Consider the following 27131-nt stretch of genomic DNA (forward strand, 5'->3'; position numbering starts at 1 on the left):
GTCAGTGAGCTGCTTCAGCACTTGGACACACACCAGTCCATGGGCTAGTGGGATCCACCACCCATTGTTGTCATGGGAACTGGTGACATGCTCCCTGAGCCCCCTTCCATCATCATTTACCAGCAGTCCTGGCTAAGTGGGGAGGTCTGGGTTGTAAATTGGCAAATGTGACACCCCTCTACAAGGGCTGGAAGCAAAATCCGTGGAACTACAGGCTGGTCAGCCTGACCTCAATGTCAGGGAAGATCACACAGCATGTGCAGGACAACCATGGGATCAGGCCCAGCCAGCAGGGGCTTGTGAAAGGCAAGTGCTACCTGACCAACCTGATCTCCCTCTATGGCCCACTTGGGGATGAGGGGAAAGCAAAGCCTTTGACACCCTCCCACATCACTCTCCTGGAAAAGCTGTCAGCCCAGGGTTTGGGCTGGGTTAATCCTGCCTGGATGGCCAGGGAGTGGTAGGGAATGCTGCTGGACCCAGGTGGCATCCAGGCGCTGTGGTGTCCCCCAGGGCTCAGTGCAGGGGCCAGCCCTGGTTAACACCATTATTGATGAACTGGACAGGGGGATCAAGGGAGGCTGCTGGTGCCATGGAATTGGGCAGGAGTGTTCACCAGCAGGAGGGAAGGAAGGCTCTGCAGAGGGATTGGGACGGGCTGTATGGATGGGCCAAGGGAATGAGGTTCAACACCACCAAGTTCCCAGCCCTGCCCTGAGTCACAATAAACCTGTGGATCCCTCCAGGCTAGGGGATGAGTGGCTGGAAAAGTGGCCAGTGGAAAGGGAGCTGGGGGTGCCCAGGATGGGCCACTGCTGTCCCTGAGCTGCCTCCCTGCTCCAAGCCCTTCCTTTGTAGCTGCCTCCAGAGCAATCCCACAGGAGCTGCTGTGCCTGAGCTCCCCTTCTGCCAGGAAGGGCTGTGATTTTTACTATGGTGGTTTCAGCCACACAACACTTTGAACTTGTTCAGCAAAGCTGTAAGTTACTCTCTGCTGAGGCACAAACAAGACTGAAAACCTGCCCAAATTGCTGGGTTAAAACTACCACCTCCCTTCAGCCTCCTGCCTTCCCTGATCCCTCTGCAGATAACACTTTCTGAAGTTGTCTATTCTAAAGGGAGAAACCAAATTCCATATGTGTGTGTATAAAACAGGAGTCAAAACATCAAAAGCTTCTTCCCCAAGCTGCATCCACTTGAAAGGCTGCAGGTGCTGGGGCAGCTGTGAGGCTTCACCTCCAGCACAGGTGAGGCACTGGAACCTCCTTTAAGTTTGATTACAGATTGAGGGAAGTTGAATTCTCTCCCTCTGGCTCCAGGCTGGAGCTGGACTCAATTACAAAAGGCCACCTGCCCTGCCATGGCTGAGACATGTACGTGCACCCTGAGGCAGCCCTGGAAACCTTGGAGACAAGGCTGCTGCACCTGCTGCTGCTTTTTGGCCACCACCACATCCAGCCTCAGGGATAAAAAAAAGCTCAAGCAAATGGGAAGTATTTCTTTTTTCTAGAGTGATTTCTATTCTCTCTTTTGTGACACATGATATTTGGACAAATGCTCAACAACATCTGAATACTTACAAAGAAATCCTTCTTCAAAAGACAGAAAATCAGCAAACACAGATGTAGAAGGGATGGGTAGGAATGTTCTCTGACAGGGAGCTTTGACCTGTGCAACAAGGAAGACTTCCACATTCAGCAGGATCGCACTCACATATGGTAACAGCCTTGGAAACAAAGATGTTATTCTTCTTTCACATATAAACTATTCCTCTTGGAAAGGTCATTTTAATAATGCAAAACATTGTGCGAGAGGGGATTTTGTCTAATTCAAGTAGTGTTCAGGATGAATTTCATAACTACAAGGACCCTGATCACAGCTGCTGAAGCCCAGCAGTGAGAACATGCACATCTCATCAGACACAGCCTTTTTTTCTTTGGCCCTCCTCCAGCACCTGCCATGACAGGGTTGGGCTCTGGCTCACACACATCCACAGCTGCAAAATGAAAGGTTACTAAATCAGTATTAGCCATTAAGAAAAAGTCACCGCCCTCCTCCAAGAAAGAGTCATGCTACTGGGTGGCAAAGAACACAATGGCACCTCCCATCAGCCATCATTTCATTGGGTTTATTCTAGTTTAATAGACAATTTATCAGATTTGTGCAAGACAGTTACCTCTAGCACAAAGGGGAAGAAAGTAAAATCACAGCAACATATACACACAAAACAAGATACACAAAATAGGGCTAAATTTATCTACAGGTTATTAGCAGCTAGACTTAATTTAATTTAGTATACATGGCTTTACTCACTACAGTTTTAGGCACAGAGAAGAATTTATCTGCTATGATGAAGGGCCACAATGAATACCTCATTCCAAGTCCTCCTTGGGCAGAAAATGCTTTACTTAATAAAGATCTAACTCTTACTTCCCACCAGTTAAGGACACAGCCCTGCACAAAGGACATGATCCAGCTAATTCAGCATACAGCAACTTTAGATATTAAATATCTGGGGTGTTTTTAAGTAGGGTGACATTACAGAGTTATTGAACTGGACTGTATTTCAATGAAACAATGTCAGGGGTTTTTCCCCCCCATTTGCTTAGCAAGGACTCTCAGCTGTAAACAACTCCAAGAAGAGCTGGCAAGAAATGATTAGATGTGGAGATTGCTTCATACACACTTCACATTCATAACAAAGAATTTGCTTTACCAGGATTTAAAAGCACAAAGGCCATGAAACATTTAAATTTACTTAGCAGGTTATGTTAATAAATTATGATGCATCATCCACATGTCAGCCTCCTTTCCAGCCTGCACTGCAGCATGTGCTTGGGTGTATTTTCTGTGCTCCCTTGTCTTTCTGATTTAGGACTACAGACTCAGAGTCCAGCAGAACAAGCCTGTGCTTTACTTGCAGCACACAAGAAGCCTTTTCTGTTTCAGCAGCACCTCTCAAGTTTGATTATGCATGCTCAAGTGCTCTGCCAGCCCAGGAATGGCCACATATTTTAATTACTGATTGCTTATATATAGCAAGCCCATCACAATGAGGAACATGATCACTTACCCAGTGAAAACACTGAAAAGAATAACTACATAATAGAACCAGCCAGATACCGTAACAACATAATTAAAAATTTAAGCAGCAAGCAGATAATTTAAATAAAAAAAAAAAAACAACAAAAAACAAAAAAACCCTTAACTTATGAGGCAGGTTGAGAATGACACAAATGTTTCCTTCACAACAGCTTCATTTACAAGTACAGCTCAGCAAGTTTGAAATACTTTATCACAAGAACTACAAACTTGTTTATCACAGTTATGTCAGAGCTCCTCACCAAAGGGTGTGTCAGTTTCTGCAGTAGCCACCCCTCCTCTTCTCCAAGGTTTATTGCTCAGCTACTTCAGAGAAGTAGGTTGGTAGAGGCTTTTGAAAGTGCAGAGAGTAAGTCAGTTTTTCCCTTTAGAAAAAAATCCAAAACACTGAGAAATCAAACATGAAGGAATAACAACAAAAAAATTGAGAGTTTTGGAGTTTGGCATTTGATTTTAAAGTGGCTATTCTTGATGTTTTCAGGTAATACAAAAAGGAAAGGAGTTTCAATGTGGAAGAGCAGCTTTGCCATATAAAAAAAACCTGAAAACATACTAACACACAAATGTATTTTGGGACCATCTTTACCAGCTTGTCTATTGAATAAAGGCAAAATACCACCAACTTGGACCATTCAGGAATGATGTGCTCCTACATGCAGCTCTCCTGAAAGTCCACCTAGCCTGCAAGAATTTTGGCTGTAACTTCTGTTATGCATTGGCAGGGCAGAATCAAATAAGGCTGTGAATAGATGATTATTAGGGCTGTTAAACTATAGGAAGACTAAATTACAGTTTTAGAAGTAACAATTTGTGTAGTACTGCTACTGTTCAAAAAGTAGCAGTTCCTTCCCAGGAACCCCAACATAAATGAGAAGACTTTTGACATACAGGTCCTGCTTTTGGTACAAAGTTAACTTGTTCCTATGGCTTCCCTGCCATAGGAGAGATCCTCCCTGGGACAGAGCAGTTGGGGTCACAGATTGTCAGGAGACTCTTTGGCTGTCAGTGCGAAATCCGGTGCTCGGTGCATATCCTTGAGGCTTTCCTGGTGCCTTTCCCTGGACATGTGGGTTGCTCAGGTGTGACCGAGAAGCAGGTGGCTGGGAAGGAAGGGGAGACTCCAGGTGCAGCAGCAGAGTGAGGCAGTCACCCATTCAAAGATTTAGCTGCTCTGTCCACGAGAAGGTCAAAGCAGAAGCCACCCTGTGCACAGTTTTTGAGTCAAGAGCAGAGTGAGGGAGCAGTAGACTCCACCACTGGGAGGGAAAGAAATCAAGCCAGATAACACAGACAACAAAAAGTCACAGAAGGGTGTCACACTGTCAGAAACTTCAGCTGTGACATTATCTTGAGCTCTCATGGACAGACAGACATGTGGGCAGGACAGACGGATCTCTTTGTTTTGGCTTCAGAAAGAGCAAAAGCAAGATTTGCCATTCGGTTTTTCGGTTTACTATGTACAACAATACTGCACTGTACACTTCATTAACGAGATGCTGCCTGCTACAGTCCAGCATTAATGAAATAAAATTCCTCTTAGTCACAAAGAGCAACAGATGAATATCTCTGTAGGAAGGAGAGCCAAACCCCACTGCTGTATATGACCCTACATGGTGCCAGTCCTTCTGGGATAAACACAAGTGGCCATTCTACACTGCTCCACATTCCATACCTTCCTGGCTTGCCTGAAGCTGAGAACTTTCCCTTTTTTCTTCCAATCCACTTGATCCCAATCCTGTTGGGACTGTTCTAGAACAAAGCCATGCTATTGACTTTCCCCCCACTGCCACAATATTCCCATCCAAGTTATGCAGTCTCTTTCAGCAGTCCCAGTTTCCGGAGCGCCTCTCTCCTGGCTTCTTCAGTTGAGCCGCGGCCAGAAAACTTCACCGTTATCCCTTGGGATCGAAATCCTGAAGGTCTAGGCAGCGAACCCGATCTCCTCCTCATGTCCAGGCTTACACCAGGTTGTTTATAATCATTACAACTTTTTTCTGTGCTCTGCTGTGTGCTGATGACTTTGTTAGTGGCAAGAGCCACCTCTGGTTTGATTGTTACAGTTTTGCCCATAGGAAGGAAAGGGCTGGGCTCACTTTTTAAAATCTCATGGATGTTTTGATATCCATTGGTAACAGCCTCTGACTGCTTGGGCTGCACATCAAGCTGCTGAGTGCTTGGGGCATGGTCCACCTGGTCCTGAGCTGGCTTTCCCTTAACTAGGCCGAGTTTTGTCAGGGCTTCATAGCGTGTTTGCTCAGAGGAGAGATCCCGTAAGGAAGAACTTCTGTTACGTGACAAGAAATCGTTTTTGTGCAGCTTCTCCTCCAGTTCAGCTGCCAGAAGAGCTCCCCCATTGATGTTGGCCAGCACCTGAGCCCGCCGCTCCTGGACATTAACTGCTGCTTTGGAAATTGTCTCGCTAAATTCCTTGCCACTGACATTTGTTATGTTGATGTTGCTTGGGAACCGGTGCAGTTTGGGGGTGGGGGCAGGAGGGTGCTTGGGTGCTGTGGAATAATCACCATTGGCTACCAGGGCTTTCTTCCTGTTGGAATTCCCTTCCTTGAGGGCACCAGGGAAGCGCGCCCGGTTCTCCACCTGCTGCTCAGAGATCTTCTGGGCCATGATGAGAGGAGTGGGGATGGAACGGAGCAACTTTGGATGCTGCACTGGAGGAGGGGGTGGAGGAGGAAGAGGAAGCGTCTCACACACAGCTGGTGGTGGTGCAGGGGGGTGTGGGGGAAGGTCAGCAGGTACAGCTGGCTGAGGGCTCCCGGCTCTCTGAGTGGCATCCAACACTAAAAGGCAAAGCAGCAGAGATGGCATTAACTCTTCACACAGAGCAGAATGCAAGTTAAAATGCCTCTTTTATCAGCATTTCTCCCCTCTCCCTACCTTTCTAACTCAACCTCAACACACATAGCCAGAAGAAACTATAACTGAAGTCCTAGCAATGACACTCATAGGCAACGCTATAGCTCAAATCACCATGTATACAACATGTCACTACCACAGCCCTCTCTCTACCTTTCACTCATAGTCTGCATGTTGCTTCACTGTGTTTCAATGGCTGCCCTTTCATAAGAGTTTTGCAGCTCTTATTTTTTATTAAAACAGCCAGGAGAGGACACATTACATACCACTGTGTGTACTAGATGATAGTTTCATTGTCCAAACACAAAGTGAACACACTCCACAGGGTGACAAAAACAACATGCCATATGCTATCTTGTCACAAACTCACTGATAGGATCGTGTGCCTTTCAGTCCCACACAGAGTAACACTGAAAACAAACTGCTATCTTAAAACCCTTGGAGAAAATCTTAAAAAGTCTTGGAGAAGAGCAGAGCACGAACAGGTTGGTAAATAGTCTGCCTTGTTGCAATGACTGTGCACAACAGTGACAATTCAGTCTCCAGGCAGAGGACTGAGATAGCAAACCAAAAACTTTGTCAGATGCATGACCTCCACGAGGAAAAAGAAAAAATTAGAAAGAAGTTACAGTAGCAGCAAGAATTTCAAAAACACCAAGTCAAATTAAAACCACAGTCCTTAGAGCTCCTGATGAGTAACAAGTTTTTTTTGAGGTAGCAATAAAGGTACAGAATTTCTTCAGCTGTTTCTACAGAGAATTTGAATAGGTCAGGGCTGGATCAAAGGGAAAACCCACACTTGCAAGAAACACAACTACCTGGTTCTGTATCTCTGCTGGAAGGGCCTTCATGGTCGCTGCTCTCAGGTGTTGACTGCACTAAGTCAATGATATCTTCAGTCTCTGAATGACTGGACACATTTTCTTCTGTTGACCTTGGGGACTGACAGTGGATGCCACTGTCACGTAGGGCCATCTCCTCCAAGTCATCTTCTAAGGCATCTATGGTTTCCTCAAAGAACATGAGAACATCCTGTTCTTCATGAGTTAAGTATTTCAAACTTTCATCATCCTATGGGGAAAAAACGAAAAAATCAGAAAGACTGATGCCTTCCCAAAGAGACATTTAGACATTACAATGCTAGAGGACAAAAAAAAAAAATTTAAAAACCCAAAGAGCAGCAAGTGATATTACATCCATTAGTCTTCATTTGAGTTGTACAGAACAAATTACTAAAAGATCAGAAAAGCCATAAGAGCTACTAGGAAAAAAAAAAAAAAAAAAAGGCAGCAAAAACCCCCCCTACACTCAACTGTACCTTTACAAGGGTTAGGATGGCTTCTTCTGATTCCCAACTGGGACAAACTGTGTTCTGTGTCAGACTGAGGGACAAGGCTTGTGGAACAACATGGGAGGAAAAGGGCGCACTCAGGACAGTTGCAGGAATGGGTTGACTCCCTTTTTGCTCAAGTCCAAAGGGTGACTTGGCTTCTAGAGGCAAAGCTGGAGTTGAGGAGCATCTCTGCCACTACAAACTATATATTATCCAGAGGTGCATAAGAGATTACAAAGAGGCAATCGTAAGGAGGGAGAGGGTTTCTAAAGATTTTATCTTTGAGTTACAGAAAGGAAAATCCAAGTATAAATATGAAGACCTGTTCCCTGGTGTTATAGTGCCTTAGGCTATTTTCTTCAGCAGGAAATAATCCTGTAGACCACAGAAGTGATAAATAATCACTTGAATTATCCAGTCTTCATCTTCTCTGAGTCACTGCTCTTAATTAACTTGATTAACACATTGTCACTATGTGAAGCTGGGTAGCAATGCCCTAACTCTTTTCACTCCACCTTGGGAAACACTCACTTTTACAGAAGCTTGGAGATGATAAAGAATGATTAAGAAAAGCACTGCATTAAGACAATGGATTCAGGAAAGACATTTCCCAGGAGACCTGTGTAAATTCTGGAATGCAAGTATATATTGTTGAAAACCAAGTAAGGTTTTCCTTTTTCTGGATTTAATTTCTCCCCTGCCAAGCATATACTGGAAATGTTACTATCAGTAACTCAAAAAGAAGCACCAAGGACACCTCATTGAGCATGCATACAGGGTAAAAAGGCTACTTCTCAGTGCAGGGCTGGGAGAATTTAGGTAAATACATAAAGGTATGAAGTACAAATATCCAAGAGGTAGCACATTCTTGCTAGGGCAGCACAACTTGCTTCAAACTCACCATGCCTGTTCAGAGCATCTTACATTAGATTAGACTAAAAAAACCTGTGTGCAGCTCTACCTGTTAACTCCTTGCACAAACAAAGCTTTTATCCCCATTCTCAGCATTAAAAGTAAGAACAATGTAGCTCTGTAGCAAAGTAATGCCTATAGATTAAGAAATAGAATGTGCTGCATTGTATCCAGTGGCAGTTGATCTCCAAGCACTCAGAATGTTACAGATGAGAAAATAAATGCTTTGAGGCTCTTAGCTGCCTTTGTCTGTGTGGCCAATAGAACATTTGGTGGGTGGGAAAGATGTACAGAGGTGTGGTTATTTCTAACTTAGTCTTAATATCCACAGTGTACTGTCAGAATAAGTAACTTATTCCAGTTTACAGCAAAACTGCCACAAAAGCTAATTTGAATGCCATTTGCCACTGCTGGTTTAAAAGATGAACTTCAAAGGCTGACATAGTCCACAGCTCACACCCACCACATGTTGGTTTTCAAAGGCCAAGGAAAGTTTTACAGCTGCACTTGAAAAGCAAGGGACAGACAAGCCTTCCTTTTTTGTTTTTTGGTCGGGTGCTTTTTTTTTGTTTTGTTTTTTTTTGTTTGGTTTGGGTTTTTTTGTTAGTTTTTTTTTGGTGCATGTTTTTTTTTCCTTAATGGATGTTGCAATCTCCTTCCTTCCCCACCCAAATACTCATAGGGCTGCTATGTCTAGTAGGCGAGAGAATGACAGGAAAGGAGCCCTTGTTAGGTAGCCCTGAGCTGGAGCTGAACAGGACTCCAAGAACCTTTTGTTGAGGGTGAGCTCATTGCAAGAGTCAGACTACACAGGGAAAGGAAAAGAAGAGGGGGTTGTGTTTAAGAAGTTCATAGTGGCAACACATCCAGAGCATGGTATAGGAATTACTGTGCGCACCTAAAAAAACTGCTCCCACATGAGCTTAACTTGGTTTGATCAAGAACTGAGCAAAGAATAAAGCAAGGAAGCAAAGACTTCCAAAAGCACTTCCTTCCATCCTTTTCTGTGCTGCAAGACTGAACATTTTTCCATGTCAGGTAAGATCTGCAGGAGAGCTTTGCCTGATTTAACCATCCCTCATGGATCTTGCTGAAATGAGCAGCGTCCCTTTAGGTAAAGGATCTAAATTGAGTAACCATCCCTTTGCAAACAGACTTTTAACAAATAGTATACCAAGATGTGAAAGGCCAACTGCATCTCTGTTAGCACTTCAATCTGTTTCGTTGTGCAGTTTCCCTTCAAGAGGATCAATGTCACATTTCATCAGAAAAAAAAAAAACCAAACCAAAAACCAAAACCAAAACCAACAGCTCTGGAGAATAGGCAGTGTTAGATCAGGGCACTGTACTGAGATGCAAGGCATCCAGTCTGGATAGAAACTCCCTCAGGCAAGGCATGTTTGAGTTTGCCAGCCAAGGAAACAATCCCATTTCAGACACACAATCACGGTGGAAAAAAAAAACAACTCAGGCTGGTCAAACCAAAGGAGCTCAGAGATGTAAAGCAAGCAGTGACTTGCTTTATTCCCACCTCTATTACTTATAGTAAAGCCTTCAGAAAGATTTTTGTAACTTAAAGGTGCCAGTTTTAGCTAAGGCTACCAAGTCTATTTGCAATTAGTTAATTTTCCGTTTATTCCAAGTATTGGAACAGTTCATATTCTTTCCAGGCTGTTTTTCCAGGCCTTTTTTCTTGATGAATCTGTTTTTTTTAATAGTCAAAGAAAAGTATTTTCAGCTACTTGAGTTATTCGCCTCATAGTTTCCATCTACTCCCTACTCTTGATACACAAACACCTCCCTAAACCATCTCACATACACCTAACACTACAAACTACTGTCAAAAGACAGTCTGAATTTGAAACTTGAATACTGTGCCTCAGCTTAAAATTATATTAAATTAGAAAGATTAGACAGAAGAAATTTGGGATGCAAACAGCTGAAATAGCTGAGTATGCTCAGCTGGCATTAATATTTTAGATCTTTGTGCAGCCAAACATTTCCTGCTTACGCCAAACAGGAAAGAGTCTGTTATAACAGTGTTTGGTATAAAACAGGAAAAAAAAAAAAAAAAAAAAAAAGAGAAAGAAAAGAAGAATATAATCTATTTCAAAGAAAAGATTAGTTGATTCCTTTCCTACCTGTTCAAAACAATTGCTTAATATCCAGAGGCCCACAATGTTTCATACACATCTGAAGAAATTCTGAACATCACACCCAGATCTAAAATCCTAAGACCAGCACAGTTTTGACAGAAGCAGAACACCACAGGAAATCCTGAGACACCTGCAGTGCTTAAAAAAACCTTCTAAAACCTGCTAAGGAACCAAGCTTCAATTAGAAAAATACCCAGAGAATGTCAGATTCAACTGATTTATCAATCATTTGACAGCACTGAAGAATTAATAGGCACAATTCCATGGGAAAGAAATTACTGGATGCTTCTCAAAAGAACCATGAAGGGCACAAACTATTCTAATATGTAGTACAAAGGCCAGCGTAGCACCACTTGGGCCACAGTCTGTTAATAACAAGGCAGTTCTACTTGTCAGATGGGGTTAAAAGGAAAGCCCTGCATGCAGGAACTGTATCAGAACACTTATAAAAGCTTTAGCACAGAAGAAGTCAAGTACCTCTGACTAGATTTACAGGAAAGGGAAATGGAATGGACTGTACTGCTGTGTTACTGAAGCTGGAAGCAAGTGAATTACAGCTAAGAACATGAACTACTACACAGGATCGGACCAAAAAAGCCCATTTAGCTCAGTAGCCTTCAGCAGCTATGAACACACAGGTCTAGGGAGAGAGGTTGGAGGGTTGTTGCTGTATATTGGATGGATATGATTTTTTTCCTCCCCTAGATCCCTTCCAGTTTCCAGCAATATATGGCTTAAAGACTTCCCAGGTGCATCGGCATCTGTATATTTAATAGCCCTTAATGAGCTTTTCTAGCATGAATTCATCTTATTGTTTGAGCCATGGAAATGACTGGCATTCACAGAATTCTGTGGCAGGGAGCTCCAGAGTGTAATTGTGTGCTGTGTCAAAAAGTGCTTCCTCTACAACCCACTATCTGATGGTTTTGATAATACCATTTCATTTGGTGAAGACTATAATATTGAGTGTTGTTTTCTTCAGTTTATGAGCATAATTGTACCCGTGTGCTTCATAAGAGTAGCAAAGCATATAATCAATAGGTCCTAAGTGAGGAAACAAATTATCTACAAGTACTTAAAAGATAAACTAGATGAGCTAATATCATAAACTGACTAAATCACTCCTAACCTACTTTTAAAGAAAGCAAGCTGAATATCTACTTAAACTCTGAAGACATCTCTTTGATAAACAAAATTAGGCTGATCAGCCTATAGAAATGAAAGGGAAAAAGAAACCGTGTTCGAACAACATTGAGAAAAAAATGTGAGACATTTCAGGCAAAAGCCACTAAATAATTTTTATAAAAAATCAAATAATTTCACACCAAGCTCATTTCTCATGAGAGGGCTTGACCAATAGGTGCAAGCACAAGATGTCACATATCTTGATTTGAAACCTTTATGACACGGCCCCCAAAAATGAACTCACAGATGAACAAAAAAATGATGCTGAGATGAAGTTACTGCAAGGTACCTGCGCAATCTGTGATTCTGTCAGTTTAAGTGCCATAAAAAGGGAAAAAAAATCTGCTATTCAGAGATGCAGATCTCATTCTGGGATATATTAACCAGGGTGATGACATGACAGCACATCCTCATTCGGAACACAGAGTTCAGATTCAGTTGCTGAACTTTGGAAAGGATGCAGCCAAGCTGGACAGGGTCCAGAACAAAGCACGGAGTACTGTGAGCTTAGCTGCACAGGAAGGCTCAAATAATGGAGGATGTTACATTAAAAACAGGGGGGAGTGAATGGGTGGTGGGCAGATACAGGCCTGTGTCCCTGTGTGTATTTTAATATATAAAAAGTTGGCCACTCATATAATCACAACCAATCTTCTCTACATTCACTGAAGGTGAGACAAGCAGAAGTTCGCTTTCACATTACAGAAACTCTAATGCAAGTATTCCATAAAAAGCAGTAGAATATGTGAAGAAAACACTCTGGAAGTTCAAGAATGCCTATCATCATGGTTTAAAAAGCAGTTTTGTCCACCTGCTGGAATAATCTCTGTCTACCAGATCCTGCTTTGAAGCACAATGATACAATTTGTGCGCAGAACCCAAACTGCCTTCAGGATCTATATTCTCACTAGCACATTTTACATAAGGATCATTCCTTGCTAGGAGTCAGGCACTCATTTTTCCAAGACACACTGCTTCCAGGTCATACTAACATCAGTTTGAGGTGGATGAAGCATAGCATAACTCTCTCCACACCCTGTAAGGAATGGCTTCCACCTGCCCCAAGGCAGCTGTATCCATAAAAGCAGTCAAAAATTCTTCTCATTTTTTGTGTATTGTTATTTGGCAAAGTCAAATTGGACACGGTGAACAGTCACGTTGTACAGTAAAGCCTGTGGAGTATCAGTGTCAAGGGGGAAAAAATTTTATGAAAGAAGTCTTTCTCATGACTTTCCCCTGAATGTACCTGAGGTGCAGCTCAGCATTTAAAAGACTCATTCAAATTGTGAGGGAAAAATGTGGCAGTGGGCTAACAGACACATAATCTGTCCTTTTCCAGAACCCCTATATCCACTCTAGATTCCCAGTGGATTCTCTTCAGGGAAGCTGAGGTAAAGAGATCCCAACATGGTGCACTTAAGAATGCCAGGTCTGTTGCATCTGGATTATCTGTACTGATCCAAAAAATGATAAGGATCATAATAATGAATTTTTAGGCTATGAGAGACATCATAGCTACAAAACAACCAGGTCACCCCTGAGTTAAATGGCTGAGTGTGTGAAACAAAACACTAAGTCAGGTCAGACTACTCACAGCATAGTTGCTCTTCATGTCTATGCAACCAATGTTCAGAATGTCACCTATACCATAGAAGGGATCCAGAAGTGACAAACCATCTTCAATGACTGTTAGTCTTGTTAGAGCCAGAGAGGAAGCTTGCTTGAAGAAATAACAAATCAGAACAAGCAAAATCTCTTTCTTACAGTCATGGCCTCTCCCAGTTTAAGCCATTTGATAAGTGATCAAATGAAATAGTCACTTGAACAAATTCTAGGTCACCACTGTCCCTAAAAGAATGGTAGTGAACTGTAGCATTAACCAAGGATCTGTCTGATCCAAAGTCAAAAAATAAAATAAAAAACACAGTGTTTTTTATTTTATATGTGATCCACTAAGAATAACAAGAACTCACTATCCCTCAAAGCTATCACACAGTAAGATATGTTCAGATACAGAAGGTAAGGTACTGAAGTTGTAGCAACAGATCCAAGGCACCAACACAGCTCATTATTAGTGCAGTTCCAATTAGCACAGCTCATTTCAGGAACAACCAGTGCCTCTGCCATGGTTTTCACAGGTAGCACAATTGTCCTAGCACATTATTCACAATTAACTAAAGCAGTTAGTCATGGCTGAGAATAGATACCCAGTCCAATTATCAGAGAGAAGCACTGGAAGAAGGATCGGCTTTAAGAAGCTGGTCTGTGCCTATTCAGTCAGCGGAACAAGACAAATTGCTTCAAAAAAGTTTTATCTTTGAATTAAGTGTCCTTAAATTGCTGCAACTGTTTTTCATGGCAAGTTAATTCTTTTACCATATGTCAGGCAGTGTCATTCCAGACTGGGTTTTGGAAGGTAGAATTGCCAAGAACAGAGTGTTTTTGTTTGCCCTCACCCTTGGAGGAGAAGTACAAATGACTCTACGCATCAAGAAAATACACTTGTCTCAAGCAGATGTATGGATTCCCTCTTTGTTAAAAAGGACCCAAAATATATAAATTCATGTCACCCTATGTAATAGCATATATGGTTACTAACATTCATGTGGGGTGAAGATATCAAGGCATACATTCCTCCCATCTCAACTCAGCCTGCTGTGACAGATTTGGCAGAATAAATCCAGACCTGAACATCTATAATTTCTATGGAAATACTCTTAAAAAATCAAGGCAGCATCTTGCTTTCCATGTAAAAAAAGTAAATTTGGTTTAGAGGCCTGCAGTTGTCAAAGATTAACTGAAAGCATCCCTATATAGGTAAGAGAAGCTGAGAAGTCTGGCAAAATTAAACTGAAGTGACAACAGCTGATTGAGAAAGATCCCACATACAGAATTTTAAGACCTTTTTAGCACATGGCAATTAAGGTCCATCTCCTAGTCATTCCTAAACTGACAACCAGTTCCCAGCAAGCAATGCCAGCACAGACACACAAGATGCAGGACCAGCCAGGAGTCAGCCAAACCAGCTGTGAGCAGTCAGCAAAGGCTAAAGCCAGTCCAAGTGTTTGTCCCTATTATCACATCCCTGGGTTTGTTTGAATTCCACAGATGCAATACAAAGGTTATATTTAGTGACTAATGCAGTTTGACACTGAAAAGCTTAAGAGCCTGTTTTTTAACAATCAATAGGAAGAAACCTGCAGCAGCACAGGCCTGTCATAAGAAGCAGTCACACTTCTTTCCTTTGCAATGCCATTACAAAAACCCAAAAAATCAAAGCCAACCCTGACCTTTCCTGCCACGCCTTTAGGAGAACAGACCCAAGAAAGTGATAAATGAAGAGGCAGTTAGGTCTTTAGTTGCTTCTGTTTCAGGGTCCAGTGAAGGTCCAGTGTGCCTGAAAATAAATCCCCCCCTTTCTCAGAGCTGGCATAATAGAAATTCTTTGTCTACACAACATTATCTATCCCTTTCTTCTCATTAGGCCATCAAAGATTCTGCATCTTCTGAACTTTTATAACAAAACTACTGAAGCAAGAAGGTAATGTCTCTAGGAGTATGTTCCAGCAATTTGGCAGAATAGGCAGAATTTCCTTCATGTTCAGTTTAACACAGACCCCTTCTTAAATTCAGAAACTGAAATTATGCCTGTATTGAGGAGAGTTTATATTATCCAACCTGTTACTCCACACATGCAATTTTCAGCTTTATTGGACATGCCACCTACTACACTGCTGGAAGAAAAATCATGGAAGGGGATCTACGGCATCACAATTCAATTTGTTGATGTGCAATTCACTGTCTTCATGCATAAACTCAAACAAGACAAACAAAAGGCTCTGTGAACTGCTAATTCACAGGTCTGATGGGAATTGCCTAAGCCTGCAGCCAACTTTTATTCCATCTATAAATTACAGCATTACAGAATAGGAAGGGATTCCAATTCTGGCTGATGCATCATCATATGGGTTATCACATGGCACAATCTAGTTGGACTAAGGGAATTTACGTCATTTTCTGACACAGCAGACTCGGGATGAGACTGTACAAACAGACTGACTTATACATAGCTTTGTTATTCAATACTGATTTTTTCAAATGTGTAGTCACATGCCTGCTACTGCAGCTAAGAATAAAACCCAAGGAAACATGATTGACTATTGCTGTGTTAAACTGGAAACTAGTGGTAGAGTAATAAGCCAAATTAACTTGCAATTCTGTGTAAAATTAAGTTTTAATTCTCTAGCAAAGTACTATTTCCATTGCAATTCTCTAAAATTCAACCAGCTTTCATAAAATAAACAACATACACTAACTTCCTGAGTCCAAACGGTGTACTTAACGTCCCCCACCCTGACCCTTCACAACTTTTTTCTAGAACAGATCAGAAACAGCTAAGGAACTAAATTTCATCATACTTGTTTTGTGTTTTAACTAGCAGCACAAGCTGAAGGATGCAGTGTCATATTAACAGTATTTTCAGTAGAAACAACATTTAGAATTGCCTCCAGGTACCAGAAAGCTCACATAGTAGCACAAAACCATGAGTGTGTCTGAGGTATACAGATAAATACAGGTTTTGCCACTTACTCTTTCACAGAAAACTACCACATTGAAGAGAAACTATCAGGGAGGGCAGAGGGAAAGAGACAGAAAGCCTAATTCCACATTCAAGACAAGACAGATTTAGATTTCCACTTAGGGCAAACATGTTTACCAGAGTGCTCTCTCCTCAATTAAAAATGGATGATTTTCAAATGGTTGGGATGATAAAAAAACATATGGAAGGAACCATACCTGCTTTCTAGGCTTAGCCTGTCACAGTACAAAGTGTACTGCTGAGTTCACTGCCTGATTCACCCTGCTAATTGGGAAAAATGCAGAAGTGCATCCTACCCCCTCAGTTAGTCACTCACGATTTAAATGGCCATACACACTCATACTCACTAATGCAAGCACAGCTTTGTTTATGGTGACATATTTGTTACTCATCTAATTAAGGTGGAATAAGCTGAGACCTTTATTCAGTAGCGTCAACAAAGATTAAGCAAAAACCAGCATGTAGAACAACCACTATCCTTAAGTTTCTTTATGAGCTATTTAAGAAAGCCATGGCAGAGCAGCCCTTACTGCCATTCCCGGCTCTCTGGGAGGAAGGGCTGGAGAGAAGCACTCTCCAAGCTCTCAATCCGACCAGAATAAAAAGCTGTTATACCAAAGCTGAGAAGTTATTTCTGGCTTTTGAGTTTAACAACCAAGAAAACACCAGCAACCACTTAGGATTAGAAATGGCAAAAATCAATCTTCATAAAACAAAAATTGTGTGATGTGAACAGAGCTATTAATGTATCATTAAGTGCAAGGCTCATTAAACACTTACCAAGGCAAGATTTCTGCACCTAGCTTGGCTGCCATGATTCCCCACACTGCCAGCCCTTTCCATGCTCCCATGCATGTGCTCTGGAGAAATTTCAGATGCCATTTCAGGAGAATCCACCAGGAGATTCCTAGGCATCACACCTTCTTGACTTACTGATCCCGACGCAGCACAGAATGCCATCAGTTGTTATGTGGGGCTGCTCGCTTTATTCATGTCTGGAAACAGAGAACAATGTGGTATGGGGTTAAGTCTGCTTGTTAAAACACTTGAAAAGGAATGGAAAATAAATGGAAAGAAAAGACCCCACACAAGTTAATAAAGAGCATATCTTTATGCCCTGAAACACATGTACTGCTTTATGGGCATCTTTTAAAAAATTGGTTTTGTTCAAAAAGATGACTGAAAATCCAACATAGATTCTGTACCCCCATCTCTCGTACTTCCAAACCAGATGTCTATGGACAGTTAAAAGCAAGGACCCTGAATATATCCTTGTCTTACAAATTCAGTTTGTGTTTTCCATTATGGTACATCATTAACAGTAATAAAATCCCACTGGCTGAGATACCAACTGATCCAGGTCAAGTACCTTTATCTTTATTTGGTTTTAAACAAGTATTCTATTTATGGGATCACAAGAAGGAAACAGAACTCCATTCATTTCCTAACACTGCTGCAGTTAACTTGTGCTACTGAAGCGGCTCTATGCCACCTGCTTCTGGTGAAAGATCCACGAGCAGAACTTGGTGTCATTTTTGCACCAGCACATTACAAATTGAATTTTAAAGCTTCAAGAGCTTTTATTTCACTCAGCCATGAAGAAACAGTACTTGCACATTTGGAAGATACTTACTGAAACAGACATATGCACCAGCACTCACTGGAGCAAAAGCCCCTGGTTTTTTAAGCTTTCCCAATGCCCAGTTCTGTAAAACCTCTGAATTGTCATCAACTCCCAAAACACTCTGGCAGAACTTTTTCTTTTATTCTCAAGGACACAAACACAAAAGTCATCTCAGTACACTAACAGCATGAACAGGGGGGAAGGCAAAACATAGAACCTAGCTCATTTCTCACTCTGATACATTAAACCATCCTTTGCAACGAGAAATTGCCTTGATTGCTAACAGTCCATTTTCTCACCCATCCTGCCTGTGACCCGTGACAGCAGTGACACATTCCTCAAAACAGCTGGTTCTGAGGTGCCAGGTTATATGCAACCAGTTGGGAAATGGACACCATTCCCCTGACACTGCACAAATTAAATGAGATGTTCCTGCTTCCCAAGTGCTTCTCCCTTTATTATGGCTCAAGAGGCGACATGAGAAGCAAAGTCAAGCCTGCATTTCCAATTCAATTGGATTACTTCTTCTTGCTCCCCACAGCTGCGGGCTGAGGGCTGAGAAACCAGAGCCTTCTGGTAAGCTGATTAGTATTTCATAGCAGCAAGATAACATCTGCCAATACTGAGCAACAATTCCATCCTGCTGATCTCTCCTCCCAGGAGAGGGCTATGACATTACCAGAGGTGCATCGCCTGCGCTGCAGCACCAACATGTCCTGTGGGAAAGCTCCCACACAATGAAGCCAGGCTGCAGTCCAGCAAGTCTTGGAAGCACATCCACAACCCAGAGCACTGGGCTGCCACAACAAAAACACCTCACAGCCCTTCTTATGAACATTAGGTCTAACAACCAAATTTAGCCTTATTTTTACACAAAAAGAACATTTTTTTTTTCTGTTAAGAAATTTAGCTATGAATGATACAACGCATCCTTAGGATAATGGGATTTAAGTGATGCCCAGAGAGGTAGAAACATGCTCATGGTCTTGGTTTTCAAACCCTCAGGACAGGCAGACACAGGAGCACTGAGGCAGCTGCTGTACCTTTGGCTGCAGAAAGCTAAACAGGAAAACAGCAGCCCAAGCATGGAACATATCCTGCAACAGCAGCTCCATCTACAACAAACCCTGTGGTGCTGAAAAGCCACACACAAATACATCTGCACAAGACAATATATGTAATTTTTGGAAGCCAAACATTATCAGTGAAAATCTTGACTCTGAAATCCTACACATGAACAAACATACACAAATACATATATAATTAGGCAAGACTGTCAAGAGAATCTTGACACCTTTGAAATTCACAGCAAACTCTCACTGACTTCAGATTCTATCCTGACAGTCAAAGTGATGGTCAGATGGAAAAGAGACCAGCCAGAGGCGAGTACTTCTACTGACATTCAACTCAAAGCAAATATTATTTCTCTTCAGCCCTTTTAAGTTGCAGCATCAAATTTTTATCCAGGTGTCCCCAGTGTAACCTGAATATGCCATGTTTGTTCAGTCCCCCAGTGATACTATAGACAACTATGAGATTTCTAGAATTACACTCAAAACTGTGAACATTTTATGGACTATATTATGAGAGGTCACCACTGCAGATAACAATAGATATCATAAATAAAACCCACATTCAAAAACTAAGCAGGAGAAGATATTAATCAATGCAGCCAAGAAGGAGATCAAGAGGTCGAAATTTTGAGGGAGAAGTAGTTAAGAGTATTGTTCTGCTTTCTCCAACAGCAATACCTCAGTTTAACCAGGACTAAGTTCATGGTAGGCTATCTGCATTCAGGACAGCAGGAACATCCAGATTCAGCAGCAATAAACATTAAAGCCATGAATTCTAAATAAGAACAAATAACTCTGCTCCCAGCAAGGTCCCATTACTCAGTCTAGAGCTCCAGTTCAGATGTTTCACAAAGCTGCCGAACAATGACTTAAGGCAGTGAATGTGACTGGTTCAGAGAGCCATCCATACAAGAGCCAGTATCAAACATTACACCACCGGTCCTGCTTTTGTCTTGGAAGCTGTGGCTTCTTTGGGAGTTTTACTCATTTCAGAAAAGCTTGGGAGCTGTGCAATGGCCTGTAAGCCTGCAGAAAAAGTGTGGGGGAAGACTTTTGTCCCTTTCTACCTTTTACATCATCTTTAACACATCAAAGGTACATGTCAATAAAATCATGACCCACTCATATACCTTGTTTCTTCTCCCCTTTGCTGTGTTTTTTATGCTTTGAGAAACTCCTGCACCTTGGTTCAGCGTCTAGAGCAGCTAGAGCTGACACGAGGCTGCCAGGCACTGCTGCAATACATACAGCATATTTTACAGACAAATTCCTCTCCTAACCATGGTTAACACTGAAGTCCCTTCACTCTTTATGTCATCGCTATTAAATGAAAGACTTTATAGGTTTAAGGTAGAAATAGTCAAGAATCTAATGAATTTCTAGACCCCATTGTTTCAGTAGGATTGCCAAGCTAACAAACAGGGTTCAAAAATAAGGTAACCTTGCTCAGAGAGAGCAGAAACAGCAGGATGACAGGCAGCTGTTCCTCCTGACCTTCAGAGAGGCATTAAATATGAAAGTTGCTTGCAATGGGATTTGTTGTTCAGTCATTGTAACTGGGTATTTTTTAGCTTGGTTTAAGAGATGTGTGCCTGTACCATTAGGGATAAATAATAAAAAAAATGTCAGACCATGACACAGGAGTGCAAAAGTGTAACAGGAACAATACTATCGGAGAGAGGATCCCAGATATTAAACCAGAAATGCATCTTAGGGCAGATGTGATTCTATCATCTGAAGTGATCGCTTCTTGGTTACACTAGAGATAGCCTTCATGAGATATTTAAAACAATACAAGTCACATATCATCCATGTTTTTCAGAGAGTAGAAGGAGGAAATTGAAAGATTCTGAAGTTAGCACTAAATTTCACTTCCAAAGATTTAATTTTGCTTTGACAGAGGCAAATAATTCAGAGAGAATGTATTAAGTTGCCATCAAAGATAAGGTGAGGTCTGCCCTTTCCAAAAGGATATTTTTATAGTTTTGCTGACTAAGGTTACTTCTTCACTGAAGCTCAATGTTAGCATTTACAAGGGACTGTTTCTATAGTAGCAGGAGATTGAAAGAATTTTTTATTAACACTCCTGTTTGAAGACTAGCTTAATAGGCAAAAAGATCAATCCCACAAAAGTGCAAGACATTTAAATGCTAAAAATCAACTGCTACGTAAGCCAGGAGCCAAAAGTCAGCAGACATCACCAGGCCATTAACTGCACAATATACTTAAGGTGAGTTGACAATTTTTAGAAAATTGTCATGCATTTTTAAAAGGGCACAAGATCAGCCTGTCCCTTTCACTATACATACAATTTCTAGAACACTCTTTGATGAAACATTTCTCAAGATAGATTTTTAAGCCTCGTTGTACTCTGAGCATCACACAGACTTTGCCTTTTTTCTTAACCAGCTCTTTCTCAGTGATTCAATAGAAACAGAAGAAGTGGCCAGTGAACTCCAAGGTTGGTTTAACCTGTCAGCTGTGCACTGACATAGCAATGCACACACTCAGCTCTGCACACAGTCACCTTGCACTCCATGGTGGTGGTTGAGTTTGGAGAGTTAAACATCTGGAAAAAAACATCTGGAAACATTCTGTGGTCTTTAGAAGTGTTACCATGGGATGGGTTTTACAGAAATGATGGTTTAGGGGCAGACTGGAGACCTTTATCAGCAGTTGGCAGCAGAGCAGCAAAACAAGACAGAGGAGAGTAGGAATTCATTCAGATTCCTGCGTGCTGTGGTCAGGAGACCACAGGGCTTCCCAAAACAAGCCAGGTATTTGTGTCTAATAACCTCATGAATTTTTCCTTGTATTAAGTGCTCCTGCAACATACCTTCGAACCAGCTGTACAAGACCAGAGCTGAACAAAACCAGCTGGCCCACAACATGTATTTACTTAGCCACTGCTGTTCCAAACTCCTCAAAACTAACTGATGGTTAGTTACGGTGGACACATTTCCTCCACCTGAACAGGGCTATCAGCAACTGAATTCTTCTTACCTCCTTCAATGTGTGAAATACTGAGTAAATCCTTGAGCTTTAGGGGTAACCCTACTCTTGTGAGACACAGTGAAGTTAAAGCTTTCTGGTAGAAGAATAGACTAAGTAACAGTACTGCCTACAGAGGCCAAACCTCACAGGCAAGTTGACTAATTCCAGAAGTACACAGGGTGAACTGATGAAGTTTTGCTGAACACATAGAAACCCTACAGAATCAGACAGTAAATTTAGAAGCTGCTCTTACAGAAAGAAACAAAACAAAACTGAAGTAACAATAGACAACAGCTGATGTTTAGGAACCAAGGTAAACCAAAACTGACCAACATGGTTACATTCTGACACTTTTCCACATCATAAGTGTAGAAGCTTGCGATAACACCGAGTATGATTCACAGTCTTTACCTGCTCATGAAAAATCCTGTGTGTTCAAAACAGTCATGGCTATTTAACATCCAGTAACCTGGAAACATTCCTGCCCTTGTTTAGAGAGGGACTGCCACCACAGTATGGCCAGACTAATAGAAATGCTGACAATTAATAGAAAAAGAAACAAAAAAATTACAGAGAATCCCTGACTGCTAAATGAGAGCCAGGCCAACAGCATTTTATAGACACTTCCTTGGACATCAATACTGATCTGCAAAACAGGTGACAAGTTGGACTGAACAGTGTTTAAGCCAAGCATGAACTCAGGGGGCTCTCATGGCAGCCCATGACAGATAAGCATCTATATCAAAGTAATTACAGAGTGACAAGTGTAAGTCTCCCAGAATTCAATGTATGCAACCCCAATATTTTGTTTTAAACTTTCTGGTTTCTGTGGCACACTTGTGACAATTCAAACTTTCCTCTACAGGCTGGGGAGTTACAAAATCCGATAGTTTTAGAGCTAAAAACAAAGATTCTCTCAGTTCTCTAAATCTGTAAGTCAGAGCCTCAAGAAACACACTGAATGTCATTCATACAACTTGCAGTAGTGCTTTTGAGAGATGCCAGCAGTGAAATAACTAATCCTGTGTACATACATTTTTGAAAGAACTAGATGGTGTACATACATTTTTGAAAAAACTAGATGGGCAAGACACCAATTCAGTAAAACTTAAATCTGTCTGACTTCACTAAGACATTCCATCACATGCTTAAGTGTTTAAGTGAATTTGATCTCAAATTAAATGTAGCAACCACTTAAAAAGAAAGGAAACAATCACAAACCAACATTTTCATTACCTAAGTAATAATTCAATTACTACATTGAATTCTCCAAATCATGCTTTGCTTAGAAACAATGCCTAAGGTCACACCTTTGGCCACGTTAAACCAAGCCTGATGATACCAGAAAATGGGGATTCTATACTGTGCTTCATTCTTAACTGGTCTTTCTAGATTTTCAAAACATCCTTTTGACTGTTTTGAGACCCTATGCTTTAGAAACTTTGTTACATACAACCAATTCAGCACAAGAGCACAGCTCATCACTGCCTCATACTCCTCTCTGCAGTGTTTGGGAAATGCTCCTTCTTTTAAGGCAGTGGAATACCAGTACAGGATTTGATGATGCTAAGCACATTGGTCCACCCTCAAGACAGAATTTATTGGGGTGAAATAAGGCATCTGTGATGCATGCCCCCAAACATCTTTGCCTTTTCCCTTGCAAACAAACTCTGTTCCCAGTTCACTACAGCCATTGGCTGGATTTTGTTGCCCAAAGTGAAGGCCAGTGTCAAAGGCTCCTATACAACTGTACACAACACTGTGGATTAAACCACCAAAGATCCCTGAAGTGCTCACATTTCCCACTCACTTAAAACTACAGAATCCCTTCCTGCCCCAACTAAAAATAAAACTACAGCCAGTGACAAGTAGTTACTGTTCTGTAGATTAAGGTCTTACCTAAGGATAACACTAAGGCTCTCACCAGTATCTCCAGTTGAGATTTGATGACCAGTAGCTGCTCAGTGGGAGAGCTATGTGTGATACCCAGAGCTGCCTCACCAGTCCTATATGGGGCTTTAAACACATCCAGGCGATGGTTGAGCTCTCCTCCGACTTCAAATGTCCTTATGCAAATTTCAACAAGGAAAGCGTCTCATTCTTTTCAAGTTACTCTTTTTAAATCTCCCCTGTTAACATCAGGGTGGTGCTATCTGTGACAGCCAACACTTTAGAACCATGAAGTGTACATAAACAATTTCAGGCACAGACGCCTCTGTAATTAGTCAACTTCTGTCTTGTTACAGGTGCAGCATTGCTGGGGTTTAGGGTTTCATTATGTAACTGCTGCTACAGTCATAGCAATGGTGAGCCAAATCCTGTTTTACACAGTATTTAGGATAGCAAGAAAATTTTCAGCCCTAGTACAGCTGTGTCACAGTCTCACAAATGGATTTTAGGCTGCTCTCCTATATTTCTTTTTGTGACTGTACTAGTGTGGGGGAGAAAGCAGAGGACGTCTGAGCACAAAGCATGGGTGCTTACTTTAAAAATTAACTAATTTTAGACATTTCATTCCTATGTAAGTGCATAAAGGTCTGCCTGCCCAAGGTAAACAAAGCTGAAAACAGCACTGTCAAAACAGAGCAGGAGAGTCTTGGCCCTAGACATTACTTGGTACAGGGATAATCCATACACACCCAATTGAAAGGAATATATTTAAGCAGTTAGTTATACTGGAAATTAAAATCACTTGCTTTTATTTTTTAATTAAAAAAAAAAAAAAAAAGGCAGGGGGAGGATTTGGTAACAGTAACAGCCTGTCTGGCTGGCTTTGAAAGCCACATTCATACGCTCATTTATTTTCATGCTCCAGTATTTCAGAAGGTCAGTCAGCCTGAGACTTGTCAACTGCTCAGGAGTTAAGTTGTTCCAGTTACTATATCCAACCAGCAATCCGTCTGCCAACATTCTTGGTTAATATTTCTCTCAGAGGCATGCAGAGAAAAAGCAGCTATAACTAACAGGATGAGAAGAGTTTTACTACTGACAAAACAGAGATGCAATATAAAAATCCCCCTGTTCCTTTCTAATGCCAGGCATTACTTGAACTTCTAGTCATAAAATTCCATTCTACTCATTTATTCTCTATAGTAAAATCCCCAAACAAATCCTTGATAAGAAAGGGACTACTGGGAAAATCCATTTCTGAGGTAAGTAATATCTTCATTCTTAAGAACTCAAGCAAGCAACATTTTTTTTTTCCCTTTTATTGTTTAAACATCAGCTTCCCCCTTACACAACAGTAATTCCTCCAAAGGAAGGAAAAAAGCCACAATCATAATTCTTTAAAGTAGCACCTGAACAAGGAAGGCCATCCACAATGCTGCATTAGTCAAGAATCTGTGACAGTCTTAAAATAGTATCTTTTTATTAGCATAAGGCAGAAATTGCAAAAGCTTTTAAAGCTAAGACTTCTGCTTTAGGGTTTGGAAAGAAGTCTCTCCTCCTGTGTCTTTCATAAAAGGGAGTGGAAAGGAAATAACTGTTACACTTCTGATACTTGTTATATCTTATCCTTGAAAAATATTTAGAAAGATATGGAAGAGGCTGTCTTATCTCTTTCCTATTTCATCTGCATGCCTGTTACCACAGGAATCATCTCTTGCTACACCCATGCACAGGACCAAGCACAAGAGAGCTCCACTTCCAGCAACCTTCTCTTGCTGCCACACTAAAACAAAAACTATTCAGGAAACATGCCCTTGAGATCCTGGATTACTGAAAATCCCAAGAGTGTTTTTAAGGCAGTGCTTTCTCTTTACCCGCACTAAACCTCGCCTGAGCCACCTAAGATTAAGATCTTAAGAATCACCAGCCATCTCATGCTTACCACCGCCAATTGGAAAAGGTACCTGACAGAAGGAAGGGGAAGAAAGTATCCTGAAGTAGAATCTGTTACTGTTTACACCAACAGCTTTTCCAATGGCAACCCTAAATAGCAGACAGTCGGGAAGCAAAGAGGAGACATAAGGCAGCTGTTCCTCATCACCCCTAGTCAGGCAGGAACAGCACACATCAAAGTTTTACAGGTATGAAACCTTTACTTAAATATATTTTCTTAAAGTTGCCGATTAGCAGAAGCAAATTTTAGGCTATGCTAGGGAAGAACAAGAAATTCACAGGGGTAAAAACCCAAAAAAACTTAACAACTCAATAGTGGGAAGCCAAGCCTCCAGCCTCAAACACAGCGGGGCAACAGTTCGCTGATAGCTTTTCTCCTCCCCGCCTGTGTACCTAAATTAACCCAAGTCCAAAGCTGCTCTACAGGGCTGTGCCGGTCCCTGTCCCCAGTCCCGCCCGCCGCCCAGAGCCCGCGCAGCGCACGGAGCACCCGGCGTCCCGGCCGCTGCTGCTCTTGGAACAGGAGGGAAGAATAATTAAAAATCCATTAGTGAGTAATAGCAACGCCGAACCATTCCCGTGGCGGGCTGGCAGGGGCGCGCAGCTCCGCGGCCTCTCCCCGCAGCGAGACCGAGCCGGGGCAGGCGGAGCGGCGCGAGCTCTCCCCCTCACGCCAGCGGACCCGACAGCCGGCGGCGAACGAGCCCGGGAGCCGGGGGGAACGAAGACCCCCTCAGTCGGGGGCCCGCGCAGAGCGAGGGGAGCCCCCCGAGGAGGGGCGGAACTTACCGGCTTTGGGGTCCGCGCCTCGGCGGAACGAGTCCGGGCGGAGGGCGGGCAGGTGGCCGGAGCAGCGTCGCGGGCTCCGCCGAGCTGCCGCCCCGAACTCATGCGCACTGCGCCGGCCGCCACCCACGGCGGGCGGATAAAGCGGCCGGGCGGTGGCTGAGCCCGGCCCGGCTCCGCCTCGCCCGGGCGGGACCGCCGCCTTTGTCCCGGCGCTCGGGGCAGGGCGTGAGGAGTCTGCCCTTCTGAAAGGCAGTGGCCGTGCCGTGTGGGCTGAGGGGTTGTGCGGCGCCCAGGGTATTGGAGCTACGAAGCTCGTCAAGGGTCTGGAGAATCTCACTTGTGAGGAAAGAGGAGATGGGCCTGATCGGGAAGAAGTGACTGAGATGGGATCTCATCAATGTCTATCACTATCTAAAGGGAGTTGTCAGAGGGTGGATCAGGCTCTGCTCGGTAGTGCCTCCCAGTAGGCAAAGGGCAGAAACTGATGCCCAGGAGCTTCTACCTGAACATGAGGAAGAATTCCTGTCCTGTGCAGTAGCCGGGCACTGAAACAGGTTTCCCAGAGAGGATGTGGAGTCTCCCTCACCGGAGATACTCCAGAACTGTCTGGGCAAAATCCTGTGCTTCACCACTGTGGTCCCTTCCG

At 42.4% G+C, this 27131-nt stretch overlaps 1 protein-coding gene across 1 annotated transcript; it reads right to left on the reverse strand.

Moving 5' to 3' along the window:
• Positions 1-2114: 2114 nt before the first annotated feature.
• On the reverse strand, positions 2115-26617 carry PROSER2 (proline and serine rich 2). Its single transcript, XM_005526057.3, has 4 exons — positions 26486-26617; positions 16943-17157; positions 6795-7047; positions 2115-5900 (listed from the first exon to the last, which is right to left on the reverse strand). The coding sequence occupies exons 2-4, from the start codon at positions 17120-17122 to the stop codon at positions 4909-4911; spliced, it is 1425 nt and encodes a 474-aa protein (XP_005526114.2). The 5' UTR covers positions 17123-17157; positions 26486-26617; the 3' UTR covers positions 2115-4908.
• Positions 26618-27131: the final 514 nt, after the last annotated feature.

Source organism: Pseudopodoces humilis, chromosome 5 (assembly GCF_049639895.1).
Source record: "Pseudopodoces humilis isolate 2021_Gansu_Grassland_sample_001 chromosome 5, ASM4963989v1, whole genome shotgun sequence".
In the NCBI taxonomy this organism is placed as follows: Eukaryota; Metazoa; Chordata; class Aves; order Passeriformes; family Paridae; genus Pseudopodoces; species Pseudopodoces humilis.

What these genes read in the sequence shown, in the direction of transcription:
- PROSER2 (XM_005526057.3), bottom strand. Translation starts at nt 17,122, where the DNA reads ATGGCATTCTGTGCTGCGTCGGGATCAGTAAGTCAAGAAGGTGTGATG. An exon ending in GGTGCAGAAATCTTGCCTTG is followed by an intron (nt 7,048 to 16,942) that starts GTAAGTGTTTAA and finishes TTTTCCCCATAG; the next exon opens with GATGATGAAAGTTTGAAATA. An exon ending in CAGCAGAGATACAGAACCAG is followed by an intron (nt 5,901 to 6,794) that starts GTAGTTGTGTTT and finishes TTTGCCTTTTAG; the next exon opens with TGTTGGATGCCACTCAGAGA.